Source organism: Salvia hispanica, chromosome 5 (assembly GCF_023119035.1).
Source record: "Salvia hispanica cultivar TCC Black 2014 chromosome 5, UniMelb_Shisp_WGS_1.0, whole genome shotgun sequence".
NCBI classification, from domain to species: domain Eukaryota; kingdom Viridiplantae; phylum Streptophyta; class Magnoliopsida; order Lamiales; family Lamiaceae; genus Salvia; species Salvia hispanica.
The window spans coordinates 5,115,273-5,133,140 of NC_062969.1; the positions used below are offsets into that span (position 1 = coordinate 5,115,273).

Here is a 17,868-nt window from a genome sequence, read left to right on the forward strand (position 1 = left end):
GTCGGATATTTGACAGTATATCGGTAATAAAATTTAGTACTGAAAAATCAATTTCAATTTTCAACACTTGGTCAAATTATCACTTATCAATGAGAGGATTCATTCAGTAATAAATGACTATTGAAATGTTAAATATTGTCTTACTAAAAATCAATTTGAGCACTTAGTTGAATTATTGCTTAGTCAGTAGTATTAAATTCTTCAATAGTAAACGCTTACAGAAAATATTTTAAAGCAATGATGTGTAAGTGTGCTGAAGATGATGACAGCTCAATATTACAATATATTTGGATAGGATAAAAGCACATACGGAGTACATGATATTTACGTGGTTTGAGTTATGTTATGTCTCGGCAAATGAAATTAAAATAATTATAACAATATCTCATATTAATATAAAGCGAGAATTGAAATTATTATATAAATTTCATGGATTTATCCTCTATCACCAAAGGATTTTAAGATGGATATCTATGGACTTCTATCATTGTATTAGTGCAAGTCACCAACTATAGGTCAAATTTAACTAACTGTATATCTAGATTGAAACTAAAAAAAATGATTGATCCAAACAACAACATATCATGCCCTTTTAAAAATTATTGACCCAAGAAATAAGTTTCAAGTTTGAGGGATATAAGTCTTATAGACCAATTGAATTTAAGATGGAACCATATGAACTTCAATTCAGCAAGCCTAGCACGCAACAATATATCCAGACTAAGGTTTGAACTTTGACGGATATTAGTCAAGTTTTAAGGATATTAGTCTCATAGGCTAATTGATTTTAGGATGGAACAATATGAACATCAATTATGTTTGTCATATTTTACTTGTTGACATACCCTTGTTTCAATGTACAAAAACAAACAAACAAATAGCATTGCCCCTCTTGAACAAGTACAAGAAATGTAGATATATGTATGAGTTGTATATCAGGCCGGTGCACTCAAAACATTGTGAAGTTCAACGACATATTCAAGGGTGGCTGAGGGAGGAATTTGGAGAGCTTCACCCATATCGGCACCTTCTTCTCCGAACCCCAGATTTGGTGGAACGATCACTCTCCTTTTCCCGCCTACTTTCATGTCTCTGAATGCATATTCCAAACCTTCACACATGCCTCTACCATAAGGCCTTGACCCCAACACAACACCCATTGCTCTATTTTCACATCTGTCCATAAACACCTCTCCGCTGCCTTGCACCCTTCCCTTCGCATTGATCACCACCAACTCCCCTCTCCGCGGACTAGAACCGCCTCCCACTCTCACGTCATAATACCTAACTTATCAAAAACGTCTTCGTTGAGTGTCAAAATGTATATGTCTCTAATGTCATGTCTAAGTTTTATTGATCAAGGAATCATAACATTAACACAAGAAAATATTGTGTACCTTATGCCGTTTGGCAATACGACCTCTTCTTCCTTCTCAACATCTCTGCAAAATGACCCAAAACAAATTGAACCATCAATTACCAAAGTGTTCTAGTTTCTCTCCCGTGAAAAAAAAAATCCCTTTACGAGAGATGGCTAATTAACAAGTGAATTTCTTGGTTGAATCGAAATTGATTTAAAAAATTATCTTAATTTGAGTACTACTGAACTGCATTACTATTACCAAATTTTTACTTCTTTCTTGTTTTGCATATCTATTTATTGGAATATATAGTCGAAACAGAAACATGACATAATTGGCCATAAATAAAATGACTCCGCATGTTCCATCCCTTTCCACATTAATTTTTCATCAGAACACACACATTCTGCAAAATAAAATAAAATAAAATAGAGTAATTTATACGTTAATTTGTAAGTTGGCACGTACAATAAGAAAATAGTAGGAAAAGTTAAATAAATTAGTGTAAATAACCGTAAATGCAGTGTTGTGAATGTATAGACGGTTATCAAATGCAGTGTTGTGAAGTGTTGAATTAAGAAAACTGGAATCATACCTTGTGCGTTGTGATTGTTGAGAAACGACTCCAGCAGCGAGAAAAGCAAGACCCGCGCCGATGCCGGACCGCCTCGTCAACGTCGAAGCAATCCATTCAGTTGGCTCCGCGGGCTCTGCTGAGTTTGCACAGATGACATGCTGAGTTGGGGAGGGAAGTACTGATTGTGAAGTTGTAGAGTAGTAATTGCCTCTTGTTTTTGGGAGTGATAGAAATGGTGGACACGAAAAGTAGGAAGCCATTTTTTACCTTCGCAAAATTTTGGATATGAAATGAATGATGAATATTTATGTAACTTGGGAGTCTATATATATGGCCCTGCCTTATCTTAATATCATGAGGATTTTTGGACTATTGAGTATTGAGGCTTTTGTGAAACCAAATAGCACGAAACTAATAGTACTAACATAGTATTTTTATATAAATACGAATTTGGGTTAAATAATGATATAACTTAATAGCTCAACTATTAAAACAAAGGGTACTCGAAAACCCTCAGCGTAAGGAAGGGCAGAGCAAACAGAAGCTGGTCGTTCCATTTCAGTAGCTTCTCTTTCAACTATAGTACTAGTATTTCTTTTGGGAAAGACTAATCTGTTGTTACATCACATAATAAATCCATAGAAGAAAATATGGTGATTAAGACTATCTGAAGACCACCAACGTAAACCTTGCAGGAATATATATCACCTTGGAACCAAGAACACAAACCATCTTCAGCAGTTGTATTCTGCTTTGGCAATTCTAAACTAGACTTAGTAAGGCTTCCTTGTGTATAAATCATCTTCCATTGCAGAACCCAGGGGGCGTTCACGCCTGCATGACTTGCAGACGGTGTTACGGCTAAAATTCATGAAATCGCAGCTGCACATAGGAAAGCAACGCATTACAAATCAACCTCATCGATCAAAACACTAGGCTAAATATGCACTTGCAATAGACTGGACTTACTTGGAGCACTCCCAGTCCCCAGGTTTTAGTTGCCTCGGGGGACGTGGTCCTTGACAACGGAAACACTGCCTGTTGCTTGCGAAGTTCATAAAGGAACATCTGAATCACAGGAAGACAGAAAATTAAACCACCAGCCAAAAGAGTGATACCCAAGCACCCAAAAATTGACTAGCAAGATAACAATGTAATGCACTGTAAAGCTTATTCCAGGGGCAGCAAATCTGGTTGGGGTAGGCTGACGCATTATTCACAAAGGCATCCCAAACCTGACCTATTCAATTATTCTTGTCGAAAACATGACCATTAACCAGAATCCACCATCATCTATTGGAGGACGGGGTTTAACTCTCAGCCCAAGATGCCAAGAATCTTTAACAACCAAGACTAGATTCCCTTAAATCAAGATTTTTGTGTGAAGTATCATAGTCAGCGCCAATAATTAAACCTTTCAGTAGTGACATCACCTTTGCCTTGTCAATCAATCTATTCGGAACATCAATTAAAGTAATTCAGGAGGGATCCCCTTGCCATTTGCCAACCAAGCACCACATATGAATTTAACTCCGGCTTAAATTTATCTTTTAGAACCCTTCACCAAATCTATCATTTTTAAATTTCTATAAATTAAAACCATCTAATTTCTGCATCGAACCAAATCTACCATATCTTATTGGCCCCAAGGCCCCCATGCAGAGCAGCAAGCACTATAACTTTTAAATCAATTTAGTGCAATTGGAAGGCATAGAAGGCATCGGAATACAAAAAGTTAATGCATGAGCCATATGACGAGATCATCCCGTCGACATACCAAAACATCGATTGCATGAAAACTACCATATAATGATACAAAACATTAAGACAATCCAGACACCATAATGGGTATCCCAACTGAGCTTTTTGCTGCATAAAAAGTGTCAATACATAATACCCGTGAAACAGGGCAGCTTCCATAAAGGCCCTTGCCTTAATATTTCTGATTCATACTAACGATTCAGCTAAACATTTGGTTTTACTGGATTAGTTCATAACCATAGTATTGCGGTAAGGTTTTAGCCAAATTGAGCCAAGCCAAGCCAAGTAGCTTGGCTGAACTCATTATTAAGCCAAGTCCAAACTCAGCTGAGCTTAATACATAACATACTAAATTAAAATATTCATCAATCATTCAAAAAATTAACTATACAGTTTAGGTAAGAATAAATACAAAATCAGTTCTCTTTGTAAGGTATATCTACAAAAACTATAATTTAATTCTAATAGTGCTTACCTACATATATTGCTCAATCTCAAGCAGACTGACGAACCAGCTCTAAGCTTGACGAGCCAAATCTTGTGAATACAGAGTTTGTTAATCTTGTTATGCCTCATTAAATAAGTTTTACAGGGTCAAGCTTCGCATAGCTAATGCGAGTTTCATTCATTTGCATCCCAATTCGGGCACATGCATGACTCCACATATAATTACCACTCCAAATCATTGCACATTGTCTTTTATGATGACAGATATGCACAACGTATGATGTACAAACTACAAACATAATACATAGTTCACAATTTCTAGCAGAAACAGTAGTCAAGTTTGTAAGATTATAAAATATAACCAGTATGGCCAAATTAGATAATCAAATCATCAATTTGGAATCAAGGAAGCAGAAACTTAGGACTTACTGAGCGCAATTCCAATCACCCTTTTTCATTTCAACACCACCTCTACCTGTAGACATGCTGCTGCCCTTGGGTCCAATTGCTTTACACTTGAGACAGCGTATATTTCTAGCAAAGTTCATGAAATTGCACCTGAAATTGATAGGTATGTACAATGATGTTATGCTAGGGATTTCAATATTTTTGAAGAATTAGTGAGAATAGCTGTTGGTAGATTGTGGTAAATGCAATCAGAATTGCCAAAGTAAACTCAAATGCTTCCGGACAGGAAGTTCACCAACCAAAACACATAGAGAACAGCAGGAAGAATATATCAATGTATCACTTAGTTGAAACTTTAAGAATACACAGCAGAAGAGAACTGTTAGACATTACAAATGACCTATTTACAACTGACCCCACCGAAAGATGAACTCATAACGATGTCAACATTCCAAACTCCAAACACATAAGAGACTAATATGGTGACAAGAAGAACCTTTAGCCACCAATAGATTGGAATAGAACAAAAAACTGAAACTATGTTAAAACCAGAAGAAGTATTATATAAAAAGAACTTTTTGGTTTTGCATACTTTAAAATCTGCTTGTAAATTATTCAACCATTGCATTCATCTGATTTTGCAACCATAAAAGATTCTGGTTGATGGTTGTGCTGACATGGATAGACAGAAAATTGGCATGGAATGATCAATGATAAATAAAATGACGCCACTGCATCGGATACTTTCCCACGTCAATTTCCGAGCTATCCATGTTGGCATGAACGTTGACCAGAGTCTTCTATGGTTGCAAATTAAGATAAAATCAATAGTTGTGTAACCTACAGGCAGATTTTAAACTAGGTATGAAAAAAAAAAAAGTGTTGAAAGTTCAGTAGGTTATAAGCAAATTAACTTAACACAAATAACTCAATAATCTACATCGGCACTAGTTTCATCAGAAGAACAGGAACTAATCAGTGTAGTCTCTAATGTATGATAGCGATTGTAGTATCAAGAGCATACAGAAAAACCACATCAGAGAGGTTCAACCAGTTCTTTTGAAAGTAGTTAACAAAACTGGTACAGTTCTAGAAATTTTATGGTATCATCGGCTAGTACTAATACTTGACTTGACAAATATGTGCAACAAAGAATGTCTACACTTGGATAAATTTATCAGTTAATGCAAACTGAGACACAAGAAACCAAACAGTTAAAAAATTATTATACTAAGCAAAAGTGATTAAAAAAAATTCAGAATATAACGTTTCTCCTTAGTTCTTACTCAGTGCACACCCAATCTCCTGGTTTCATATCTATACTTTTAGAGCTTCCAGTATCTGGTGAATCATCAAACTGCAACTGCTTCTTTTTTTGATGGACTACAGAGGCAGGCTTTGGAAGTTCAGGGTCAGCAGGTGTTTCGCTAAGCTCGACCAACTCTGAGAGCAATCTCCTAGCTGATGATTCGACAAGCTCCCTACCTGCGGGTTTATCTTCTACTTCTCCAGAAACAACAAGTGGGTCTAATGCAAAACTCATTAACATACGAACTACATCTACTGTACGTGCAGCAGCTTCAGTTTCAGTTAGCAAAACATATGCTCTATCACATGAACTGCGAAGACTGCAGGAACTGCACACCTGCAATCATCCATATTCCAGACCAAAACATAAATGATAAATCCTCTTTAAAAGTACTGATTCCCTCAATTTTTTCCCGAATAAACAAAAACTTACATATCACAAGTATAAACTTACATCTCCTTCATCAATTTGTAGATGTGCCCTCAACCTTTTAGCGGAGTTAACCGGTTTTCTGAAGACACTAGGACATCCTTGCTCTACTATCGCTTGAATATCTGAAGTCCGCAACAACCTGAAAAGTGAAAACCATAACGAAATATACTCTTCAACACACTACTTACATAGCCATAACGAATTGATAGGCCAAGGAAAAAAGGAGCTACTTGAAAATGTCGAAACGGTCACGCGCAAAGCTCATACACGCGTCCTTGACCAACGTCAACTCCTTGTAGACAGCAGCACTCTCTTCATCTGTACTGCCGCCGTTTTCCGAAGCTCCGGCGTTCTGAGTAATGTATCCTTTGACCTTCAATTGGTCGATAAAATTAACCCATTCCGGCCACGGGTGGGCAGAAATCGCATCATCGGAGAGAGCAGGAGTCTCGGATTCGAGCGTGACAGCGGAGGAGATGCAGCGCTTGATGCGGAGGGAATGGGGAAGGCATGGTATGTTCAATTTCAGGAGTGGGGGTTGTGAAAAACTGCGAGGATGGCGGAGGATTGAGTTGCCTAGAAAGATAAATAATCTTGAAGCCGCCATTTTTTGTTCTTCTTAATCCGTCTGTTGTTCTTAGAATGTATGGTTGCGAATCATGAGATTTTGTTAGGGTTTTAGTCTTAAGATTTTGATGGAGTTTCTGGCGGAAGAATACAGAGGATGTTGTTTGGGGGCTAAGGGTTTTAGTTTAACGTTTGAAATGAGGGTTTTAAGAGCATCCACATGGGGGAGCCTGGGCGGCAGCCGACTCCGCGGCGGCTCCCTATTGAGGTGGACACATCAGCAGGCCACCGGTGGGTAGTCGGCTGGGGTAGGGCCCCGGCTTTGCCCGCGGCTCCCTATTGTGGGGCGCCGGCGGCTGCGGTGGCCGGAAAACTAATTTTTTTCGATTTTTTGTGATAAAATATTCTGAATTGTGATAATATAATGTGATTTGTGTCAATAATTGATAAAATAATGTGATTTATGGCTTGGGCGTGTCCACTATTGCTATGGACAAGTTTTTTTTTTTTTTGATGTGGACAATTTTTTGTGGCTGTGAAAAAAAAAAGAGGCTTGTCCACCGAAGTGTCCTCTAAGCTTTCGAATTTTTCACGAGTGATAATTAATCCATGATAACAAAGGGTTATTATTTTTTTAATACCAGTATCTTTCCTTAGTACTAATTTTTTTATTATTAGGCCAAGGGTATTCACTAGCAGACTTGAGACAATTCTCTGTTTTGATTTGCAAGTACTTCGAAAGATAAAACAGTTGACCCAAGGATTTAAGGTTATTTATTGGTGGCCCAATGACAATTCTATGTGTTGATTTGTAAATACTTCGAAAGATGTGACAGTTGACCCAATGATTTAAGACTATTTTATATCCAAAGATAGAGATCGATCCCTTATAATTTTGATTAATAAAGAACTGAGCTTCATGTCACTCAACCACACTAGGTTTAATATACAAGTAATTGTATGTAAAAATGTCTCCATTATTTTTTACAGGTATGGATCTAAATGCTCTTGACTTTTTTGCCGATATATCCTTCTACGTATTTTGCGTCGTTGGTCTTAACTAATCCTTGTACTTCTAGGTTTTGTATCACTAGAAGTGGGGGGTCCGGATTTTTGTTGTTTAGAATGTCGTAAATAACTTAAAGCTTTGAAATCCAATCAATCCTGTTTCTTATCTCTTTTTTTTGTTTCATCACAAGTGTTATGAACCCGCCCTTAATACGATTAATTCTGCTCGATTGGGATTGCGTAATAAGGCCGAAAGTATTCCAACGGATGGTGTAGTTTGCACTCGTGGTCTCAAAGTCACCACAACTCCGCGTCGTCTACTGTGCTATAATCCATTGGTGGATAGCTTTCTAATGTTGCCGCTTAGGGTATGTTTGATAGCCTATAATAGAAGCTGAAAAGTTAGAATATATTTATGAAAAGAATCCATATTTTTTAGAGTATGTTTATATACACACGTTTGATACAATTCTGAATATATTTCAGAATTGCTAACATGCGTTTGATACAAGTGGGAGAATTTATTCATGATAGTATATTCCCTAATTTACACTCGCTTTTTTGTTGTGGCTCCAATTTACCCTTCACAACCCTAGATCAACATAAGCGGGAGACAAAATAAGCACAGCCGACATTCCCAACTCTTCACTCCAGCGGCGGACAAATCTGAGAAATCAAGAGGTTTACCAACAGGTATTTCACTCTTCTCTTCTTCCTACAAGTTTTGCTGAATATTTTCTTGAATATTGAAGTAACTCATCTAAACTAGATGTCAAAAATTGGTTAGGGAAAAAATTGAGAAGTATGAAGAAATATTGGAGTATATACAATGTACAATTTTTCGAAGCTTGATGTCACACGAGTAAAATATAATTTGGTTAAATTTTGACCAAAGCTTGATGTCACTTGAGTAAAATATGTTTTTGTGTATAGTTTGTTAAGCTGACACACCTTGTAATATTTTGGTTGAATTGTGACTGAATTAATGGAGTTTGATTTGTATCGGACTTGTATGTCTCTTTCACCTTCTGATATGTATTGCACTTGTATGTCTCTTCTAGTTGTTATGTTAATATCTCTATCGTATTTCTATCAAATTCTCACTAATGTATACATTCTTTCATCCATCTCAAAGAGTCAAAGTATAACAACATTCAGAAAAAGTTGTGTTTGTGCAATAAAATAAAACCAAGTATGACCCTCAACATTTTAACTTTCTTGTAAGTTCGTTAACCATGGAAGACTCCTACATATCCTGTGACAATGACGATCCAGATCAGACTCAAAATGGTTAGTTAGTTTTGAACTTCCCTTTTATACATGATTTGGTTAGTAGCATGCCTGGGGCTTCGATGTGTTATGATTATAATTGATGTAGGCCTAAACAAGGGGAGGGCGGCACTCAAACTGACGATTGATCGTACTCGTAGAAGCTGGTCTCCTCGTGAAGAAGAGGTGCTGCTGTCACGTTGTCAATGGATGGAAAGCGGATAACGGTTCCGTGGTGGCTACCTGTCTCGTATTATAGAGGCGTTGAAGCGTGAATTCCCTCGAACTGACTTGAAGGCAAGCCCCCATATCACATCCAAGATTTCCCAATGGAAAAAAAGCTACAACTCTCTTTGTGGAATCCTCGGGCGAAGCGGTGTAGGCTTCAACCTGCATAATGACTACAAGTTTGACTGTGACAATGACCAGTGGGAACAAATCATTAGGGTATGTATCGTGATGGTTATGTGAATGCTATATTTTTTCGTTGAAATTATAACATGGACAGTAAATAACATTTGATCAAATTTCGTTGTTTACTATTGTGGTGTTAGGCGGATAAGGAAACCTGCAACATGCGTTTCAAGTCATGGCCTATGTGGGATGCATGGAAGGAGATCTTTGGAAAAGATCGTGCTATAGGCACTACTGCAACAGGGCTAATATGTCTAAAGAAGTTGCCCCGAATGGTATCCCAAACCATGAAAGTGGAGACAGTGAGTATGTTGCAAGTACTGGTGCACCTTCTGGTGCTAATCCACAAAATAAGAACTCTCCTCAAGACCTGGATCAAAGTGCAAGTGGCACTAATCACGAAACCGAAACTCAGTCAGCTAAGAAAAAGAACAAGAAGCGTAAGGTCATTGATAGGTCTGATATCCTTCTGGAGATGCTTGCTAAAAGTAATGAAGACATTAACTCAAGGCTTGATAAGTTAACCAATAGGATTGGCTATGAGTTTGATGTTAGCAAATCAAGGAAGGAAGTTTTTGCAATTTTCAGAGATATTCAAGGCCTCACTCTTGGGCAGCAGCTCGATGGCGCTGGGATAATTCTTCAGAAGGTGCAACGCTTGGACTTGTTCATGTCTCTTCCTAAAGCTTTTCGTCATACGTATGTGGTGCGTATGTTGGAGAAGCACACTTGATCAAGGATGTAGGTGATGATCAAATATTGTTTTGTGTGATAAGAATGTGTTCTGGTAATGGTAATTTGCTTTTTATGTGTAATCCTAAAACTATTTGGTGGGTAGGAATCTGTAATCCTCTAACTCCATTGTCTATGTAGATGTATGTTTAGCTTTTGGTGTGTAAGCCTAAAACATTGGCATTCAATTTTTGTTGGAGTTGATATAATTACATAATTTAGATCTGTAATCCTCCAACTCCAATTATTTTGGGTAATATATGATCTGTATTTAGCATCTACTATTTTTGGTGTTCAGCATTTAACATCTACTATAATCTGAAAATTATTGATGACATTGTAGATAGTTGATCACATTACTTGTTTGCAACTTGCAGCAGTGGCTTTTTGCCATAGATACAATCACTAGAGAGAAGAGTATTTGCTAGGAAACATTTATAAGCATCATGAATGTTATTTGGCATTTACCTGAGCTTCTTTTCTAATGGCATCAAGATCTTATTGTAACTTGCTCATGTTCATGCTCCCACCATAGAGGATTGCAAGTTTGGACTCATAATCAGTAGCTTTTCTATGCGTTCTGTCAGTGGCTCGGACTTTTTCAGCTGTTCGAAGCTTGTGATAGCTTAAAGAGTTCATCCTCCCTTATTTTGAGGAACAACACAAACATGTTACTAACTCTAGGTATAGCAATATACGGAATCTATGAGATAAAGTAAAACTTGAACTATGTGTTGCACTAGAGATAGAAGCATAAGGAATCATCTTAGTGGTAGAGATTGAAAACAACTGTTCCAATAGTTTAACATGGGAAATCAGCCTAAGCAAACCAGCTGGTATCTGTGAGGATAATTTAAGAAAAACATCATTTACAACACTTTCCAGCCATAAGCAGACCAGCATATTTGGCTCAAATGAAAGCAATAATCATGTGGCATTAAGACATTATTTTACGAAATTAAATCATGCCTTCAACACCCAGCAAAGTGATGTAAATTAAAGAATACACAAACTTCTTTCAAAGGAATATATAAAGCCATGATCTTCTCTTAGGTGAATTCAACTCAAGTTGCTGCAGGAGAGAACATAGGAGCATAAATGGTACTAGTTACAAAGATGTAAGAAGCACTAAGAATAGTCATTATAGTGGAATTGCTTACATTCTACTTTTAGAAGTTCATGAGTCCAGAAATCTTACATTCAAATACGAGTACATATCTTACAACATCCACATTACACACATATGCATAAGAAAATAGCATGTCATAGTGACTTATTATCCAAATGGATATCCTAATATTACATATGGAAAGTTGCATGTTGGACATTGATTTCATTCATACGAAAGACGCCAAGGTGCATTCGGGCTAGATGAAGCACACGAAGTAGCTGATGATCTAGTTGTTCCTTTGCCATTAGTAGATTCGCGGTCAGAGGCATTTCCGACACCGTCGAAAAGCTTGCGTGGATTCATCTTACCCTTTTGTTTACCAGCTGCTGAAGAAGATTGCCCACGAAGGTGTGCTTTACCCAAACGGGTTGTGTCATCAAAATCAGCTTCCAAAGTGGTGTCGGAAATGGTGATGACTTCTTCATTATTTTCCAGCTTTAAACCTTCACCACCAAACCACATTTGCATTTGCTCGTATTCGGGTTCGCCATCAATAGTGTATGCTCCAAGAAATTCGTCAGCCAAAAGATATAACAAAGGTCATATGACAAAAACTAATACATTATAATGTGAGATGGTTCAAACACAAAAAGTAATTGTATTGCACCTTCAAAATAGCAGTCCATGTTTTCTCTGAAGCAAAGACCTTATTCGTTGGCTTATCTCACCTTGTACCTGCATGCTCAACAAGTCCTTTGAAGGCCCGATAACGACGTTCCAGAAATAGCATACGATTGTAGATGTCATCCCTATTGACTTGCACACCAATATCCTCTTCAAGAGTTGCCTCAGCCTCGTACAAGAACTCCACATGAGGGACAGTGCCCACAAAATTATGCGCTTGCTTCTCTCTCGGAATACTACTGAGTATTATGCTATCCATTTCAGGTGTCCACCCACCATGGTAGAAATACTCATGTTGAGCTTTAGTGGGATCCATACCAAGTAGGAGCTAATATTTTTCTTTGAATTTGGATGAGTGTATATCGAATAATTGACAAACATTACTCCATATTTATATATCTAAAAGGATGAAATTAAGTACAGAATAATTCAACATGAAAATTATTCTAACTTTGATTTTAAATCACTAATTATTGGCATGGATAAATATTGTGCTTCAAAACCATGTCTGAGGATATGCTGACACCTAGCTATAGAAAAGCCAAGTATTACACAGTTAAAGTTTCTTTACTTTCATGCTTTTTACTTCATAAAATATTACTCTCTCCGTCCCATTAAATATGCAACATTTGTTTTTTGGCACGAAATTTTATGTAGTGTTGTTTTGTGAGTTAATGAAGAGAGAGTAAAGTAAGAGAGAAGAAAAAGTAGAGAGAGTATTGTTTCCATTTTTAGAAACATTTCATTTTTAATGGGATAGACCAAAAAGGAAAACGTTTCATTTTTAATGGGACAGAGGGAGTATAAGAATTTTTTAGAAACACTTTAATAAAGCTTATGTAAAATTGTCATTTATCACTTCAAAGGTACACTGATTTTCTTATTATTCAAAACATGGACATCATTGATAAACTTTGGATTGAGGGACAACTCTATGGATTTGTTGAGACTCGACTTGACGAATCAATGTAATTTTTGTGAAATATGACTTGCCTAGTTTTGGATGTATCCGTAGAGTAGTCTTTAACTTGAAAAGGCTTCACAACTGGAGGAAAAAGACGCCACAATACAAAACTCACGGTAGAGTAGCTACATGTGCTAATAGATGACAAGTCATGAATGATGGAAAGGCTACAAAGCTGATAATTCAAGCCAAGGTGATTGTATTCTTATATATGGCACTGCACAATTTGAAGGTACTATCCCACATTCTACAATATCCATCAAGAATTCAATCATCATCTCAGCATAGCTTTACTGGAATGAAGAGGAGAAAATCAAGTTCATATCAAAACAACAAGTTTTGAAATCATGCAAATACTTTTTTTATCCGGAGACTGAACATAAATAGCCACAATCTGGAAGTTATCGCTATGAGTGTGTGAATAAATTTTGAAAGCTGAAACAGGAAATAATAAATCTATGATGGTCAATTCATCTTTTTCTGAAAACAAGAACACTCATATGGAGAGATGAAGTGTTAAGACTGCCAAAACATCAACACAAACCAAAATTGAGTGTGAAACCAGAATTCTAAAACTGTGAGTCGAGCTATACTAACCATCCAATTGCATAACATATGCAATACAATGACAAAGTTTTAGCATCAAAACTAATACAAATATGATAAATAAAGCTGCTGAAGCTGTCAAAAATAGCTTTAATGTTTGTGGATCAACATCACTTAGATACATAAGTTAGTAGAAACTAAAATGCAAAAGCCAATATGCAAAGTAACGGCCAGGGTTATTGGAAAATTTCCCGCTACATCGAACCACCATCTTCCCTTGCCCACATCGGCACTGTGGGGCATCATGCCGATCATGAACTCCGTGGGACTTCATCCTGTATCGAATACGATATACAATATATTTGTCACAAATTGATTTAAAGATGGACATTGGTAGCAAATGTGTATATATTGTGCATGTAAAAAAACAGGGGATATGCTTATCAACACTACAAATAAATATGCCCCACGCACCCACATTTCAGCAGCAATTTGATCCCGTAGGTCATTCCATAGAGGCGTTGGTTCAATAGAATCTACATACACTGAATTGTCATGCTCCTCTTGCAATCCAATGTCGTTCACATTGTTGTCAACTAACTCCTCGATTGGATCTACAGTCATCTCACCTCGAATGTAATTATGTAGCAGAAAACAAGCCATAATCATCCTAATTTGTATTTTTATCGGGTAGAATGATGAGCTGCGGAGAATCCCCCAGCGCATTTTAAGTACCGCAAATGCCCTTTCAATAACATTTCTTGCACTCGTATGCCGCATGTTAAATATGATGGAACTGGCAGCGGAAGCGTTCGCATAAATAACAATCACATAATAATCAGATCTATTTAGCAGATTATTTAGACAAAACCTATTCGCGTAATTATCACATGTATCATGCTCATAACTTGAATTAATCATGCTTTAAGAATATTGAAACCTAAAACATGCTTTTCTACGGAGCAGAAAAATACCTAAATAATTCTCCAAAGAATTGAAGATGGCTAGCTTCTTCTCCACGTGATGCTTTGAGTACTAGACCACAAATCTTCTCTCTGGTTCCCGAACTGTATCCCAATATCAGTGTGGGTTGATCTTACTAGAATACTAGGACTTAAATAAAGAAGACAGAAGAAATCCTTTTTGGAATAGGAGAGGAATTCGAAAATTCCTACAGCTGGGGAAGCTGAAATTTTTGAAAAATACAATAATGAAAATTGTGTTATTTCTGTCTCCTTTATTCTCCTATTTATATTAAGTTCCTTTTGGGCACAGACAGGGATCTATGGAAGGTTTTGGATATAGGCTAATCCAATTTACTTTTTACTAATTAAATTGAACCCACAATTTAATATAAGTTATAATTGGAATACTACGAGCAGCCACTACAGAAGTAATATTGAACTCTCCCCATCCAAATCCGAAATTACAAGTAATCCGGGTTTCCGTTTAACTTTCATTTCCTGCGCTTAAGATTAAAATGTCCATTAATTAATTATTGTCTGTTATTGACTTAATTAATTAACTTCTTATTAATTCCAAGAGTGGACTTAGCATGAAACGCTTATTTATTATTCATAGAGTAATCACACTCCAACTAGCTAGGTTCCGAATAATAAAACCTTGTTTCGCGCTCCTCTTGAGGACATTATCAAACGAGACTCACCTCGCGCACGATTCAATATAATAGCAATCCTAGCACCGCTAGATATTGATCACCACTACCCAATATATCAAGATAATTGGGTTACGAAAAACCCGCACCATTTGATAAGTCAAAGCAGTGCATAATCAATACCGTATGCTCAATGCTAACCTACATTGATTAAGAAATAAATATTTATCAAGACCTCGCCTTTCAGTAGATAGCCTAAGGCAAGTCTTGCTGTTAGATCCGTTCGGTGCTATACCACACCAATGCCATCTTATTTCAGTAAGGCTTAGAAATACGCGGATTGCCATTGCAACCTTTCTCGTTGGATAGTCAAATTCCAACTAGGTTGTGAAATTCATATTTTTCTTTGTTTAGAACTGACCGTATTACCTTAATGTGGACGACGCCCACAACCGGTCTACTAAAACAAAGACTTAGACTTTGTTAAGTTAACTTATACATTTAAACATGCATTAACATCTATTAAATGTAAAACATAACAACATTATGACAAAAAATAATCTGTTTTATTTATTGGAAAATAAAATAAGAGTTTTACAGTATTCAATCACTCGAAACGTGATTTCTAGTATACAAACTCTAACAAAATATTTCACGAGGATTGTTGGGCCTCTCAGTGTTTGGACCCCATTCTTTTAGGTGGTATGTAACTCCTTTATAGGGTGTTAAAAATCCTTCACTATTCGCATATCCATTGTCATATAGATAATAGTTATCTACAAGTAAATTTGAAATGGTTAGTAGAATGTATACCCTTGTTTAGGAAGTACTATGTGATAAACACAAGTGAAAACTAGAATTATTTTTAACTGACTAGAAGTGATACATCTAGGTACTTTAAGTCCAGAGTCGCATGTCACAGCGTCACGTAGGACTCGTGCATCACCAGCCGACTCCTCCCACCCCGACAATACATATGTAAAACGCATGTCTCTAGTGCATGCATCCAGAGTGTTTGTCGCTATATGCCCTTTACTAGTTCGATATCTTGGTTTTTCAGCCATGTCTACCCGCACAGAGATATATGTGCCATCTAAAGCACCAAACAGCCCTACAAGACACACAGAACAAACACATAGAAAGGATTAATACAATTATAAGGTGGGTATGTGCAAGATTAATAATCCTAATTGCATGTACCATTTCCACCTATTGTCGACACAATCAGCTGGTACTGGAGTAGGCTTCACAACAAATAGAGCATGAATCTTTATGATGGCGTTGAGGACTACATGTACATAGTGTGAAACCGTATGCCCGGAGCGCCAAAATTCAAACCTAACTACCCTGTTTTTTTATGGTGTGCTAGTACGCATAAGAAAATTACTACTTGCTCTTCCACTTTAACAAACGCTCCATCTTCCAACCCAGCTCGTTCTCTAAAAAGTATACAAAGCCTCCCAAAACAATTACGATCCATACGCAAATTATCTAAGCAAGAACGGGCAGTGACACCTACTAATCTATTTAAACGCTTCACTTGGGTGGGGATGCGGTCTAAACGAGAAAACAAACGTCGTGGATTGCTTGAGCTCGACCGCCTACTGACATTGTTTAGTTGGAAAAACTCATGGAGAATGATAGAGGTTTGTTGTTGGTGTGTACGAATGATGTCCTGAATCAACAAAAATAATTCCTCGTTCGACAAGAACTGTGTACTCATTGCAAGTAACTAAGATTCTTTTTATCACACAGCTATTTCAAACTCAACTGCACAAATAGAAGAAACATTCATATATGGATATTTCATGACTACACATTATAACAATTGAGAAAATTCCTCTGCCTAAAATTGAGAAATTGAGAAAATTCATCTGCCTAAAAATGAGAAACAAAAAAACAATTGTCGATTCATTGCTATCAATGAACCGTGCAAAAAATAGTAGACCTCAGAGAGAGCACCGCTCCTCTCTTCTGGAGATAGAGAGCACAGATAAGGCCATACAAAAAAAAAATTGTCGTTGAAAATTAGGGCTGAAGTTGATTTCTCCTCAGAGAGGTAAATTATAGCACAAAGAAGGCCATACAAAATCGTGTAGGGAATTATTATGAACACATACTCAGAAATTGTAAGAATTGACAGGAAGTGAAGCTTTTACCTATGCAACTCAGAACGTTGCAGAAGGCGACAAGAAGAAAGAAACTTCTTCCAACTTGTAGCTTCGTCCTTGAAAATTAGGGCTGAAGTTAATTTCCTTTCAGAGTTCGTGTTCTATGGTGTGAATCTGCTAAACAAAAATTAGGGCAAGAAGCTTCGCATCAAATCTCTCGTGCAAAAATTGAGGTCTAACAGAGCTGAATTTAGATAGAATCCAACCTCGTGTTTTCGTCCAGTGTTGTTTGTTGCTTTCATCCAACAAAAGAGCTTGAATTTTGGGAACCAGAAGCAGCTTGAGAAGAGATGAAAGTGGCGTAGAGAAGAAGAAGGTTCTTTTTGGAAAGATGAATTTTTTATAGCAAATATTTTGAATGCAGAATATAATCATAGCATTTTTTTTGGAAAAGTTATCGGGTGAAAGCTATTATTGTTCATCGGGCTTTTTGCTGGCCGAGTGTAGTTTAGTGGGCTTTGAGAAAAAGCAAATTGGTATCAAACATTGGAA

General features: G+C 36.9%; 2 protein-coding genes and 1 long non-coding RNA gene across 3 annotated transcripts; all 3 read right to left on the reverse strand.

The window, feature by feature from the left end:
* Positions 1–803: 803 nt before the first annotated feature.
* On the reverse strand, positions 804–2,309 carry LOC125188552 (peptidyl-prolyl cis-trans isomerase FKBP17-2, chloroplastic). The gene is made up of 3 exons (XM_048085482.1): positions 1,957–2,309; positions 1,398–1,442; positions 804–1,284 (listed from the first exon to the last, which is right to left on the reverse strand). Exons 1-3 carry the CDS (start codon positions 2,196–2,198, stop codon positions 936–938), a joined length of 636 nt encoding a protein of 211 aa, XP_047941439.1. The 5' UTR covers positions 2,199–2,309; the 3' UTR covers positions 804–935.
* A 156-nt stretch (positions 2,310–2,465) lies between these two features.
* LOC125188551 (zinc finger protein VAR3, chloroplastic) lies at positions 2,466–7,053 on the reverse strand. The gene is made up of 6 exons (XM_048085481.1): positions 6,526–7,053; positions 6,317–6,434; positions 5,841–6,199; positions 4,576–4,704; positions 2,908–3,006; positions 2,466–2,820 (listed from the first exon to the last, which is right to left on the reverse strand). Exons 1-6 carry the CDS (start codon positions 6,900–6,902, stop codon positions 2,712–2,714), a joined length of 1,191 nt encoding a protein of 396 aa, XP_047941438.1. The 5' UTR covers positions 6,903–7,053; the 3' UTR covers positions 2,466–2,711.
* Positions 7,054–13,720: 6,667 nt separating this feature from the next.
* Positions 13,721–17,695, reverse strand: LOC125186427. The gene is made up of 3 exons (XR_007170444.1): positions 17,583–17,695; positions 17,365–17,490; positions 13,721–13,925 (listed from the first exon to the last, which is right to left on the reverse strand). It is a non-coding gene; the product is annotated as an uncharacterized LOC125186427 (long non-coding RNA).
* Positions 17,696–17,868: the final 173 nt, after the last annotated feature.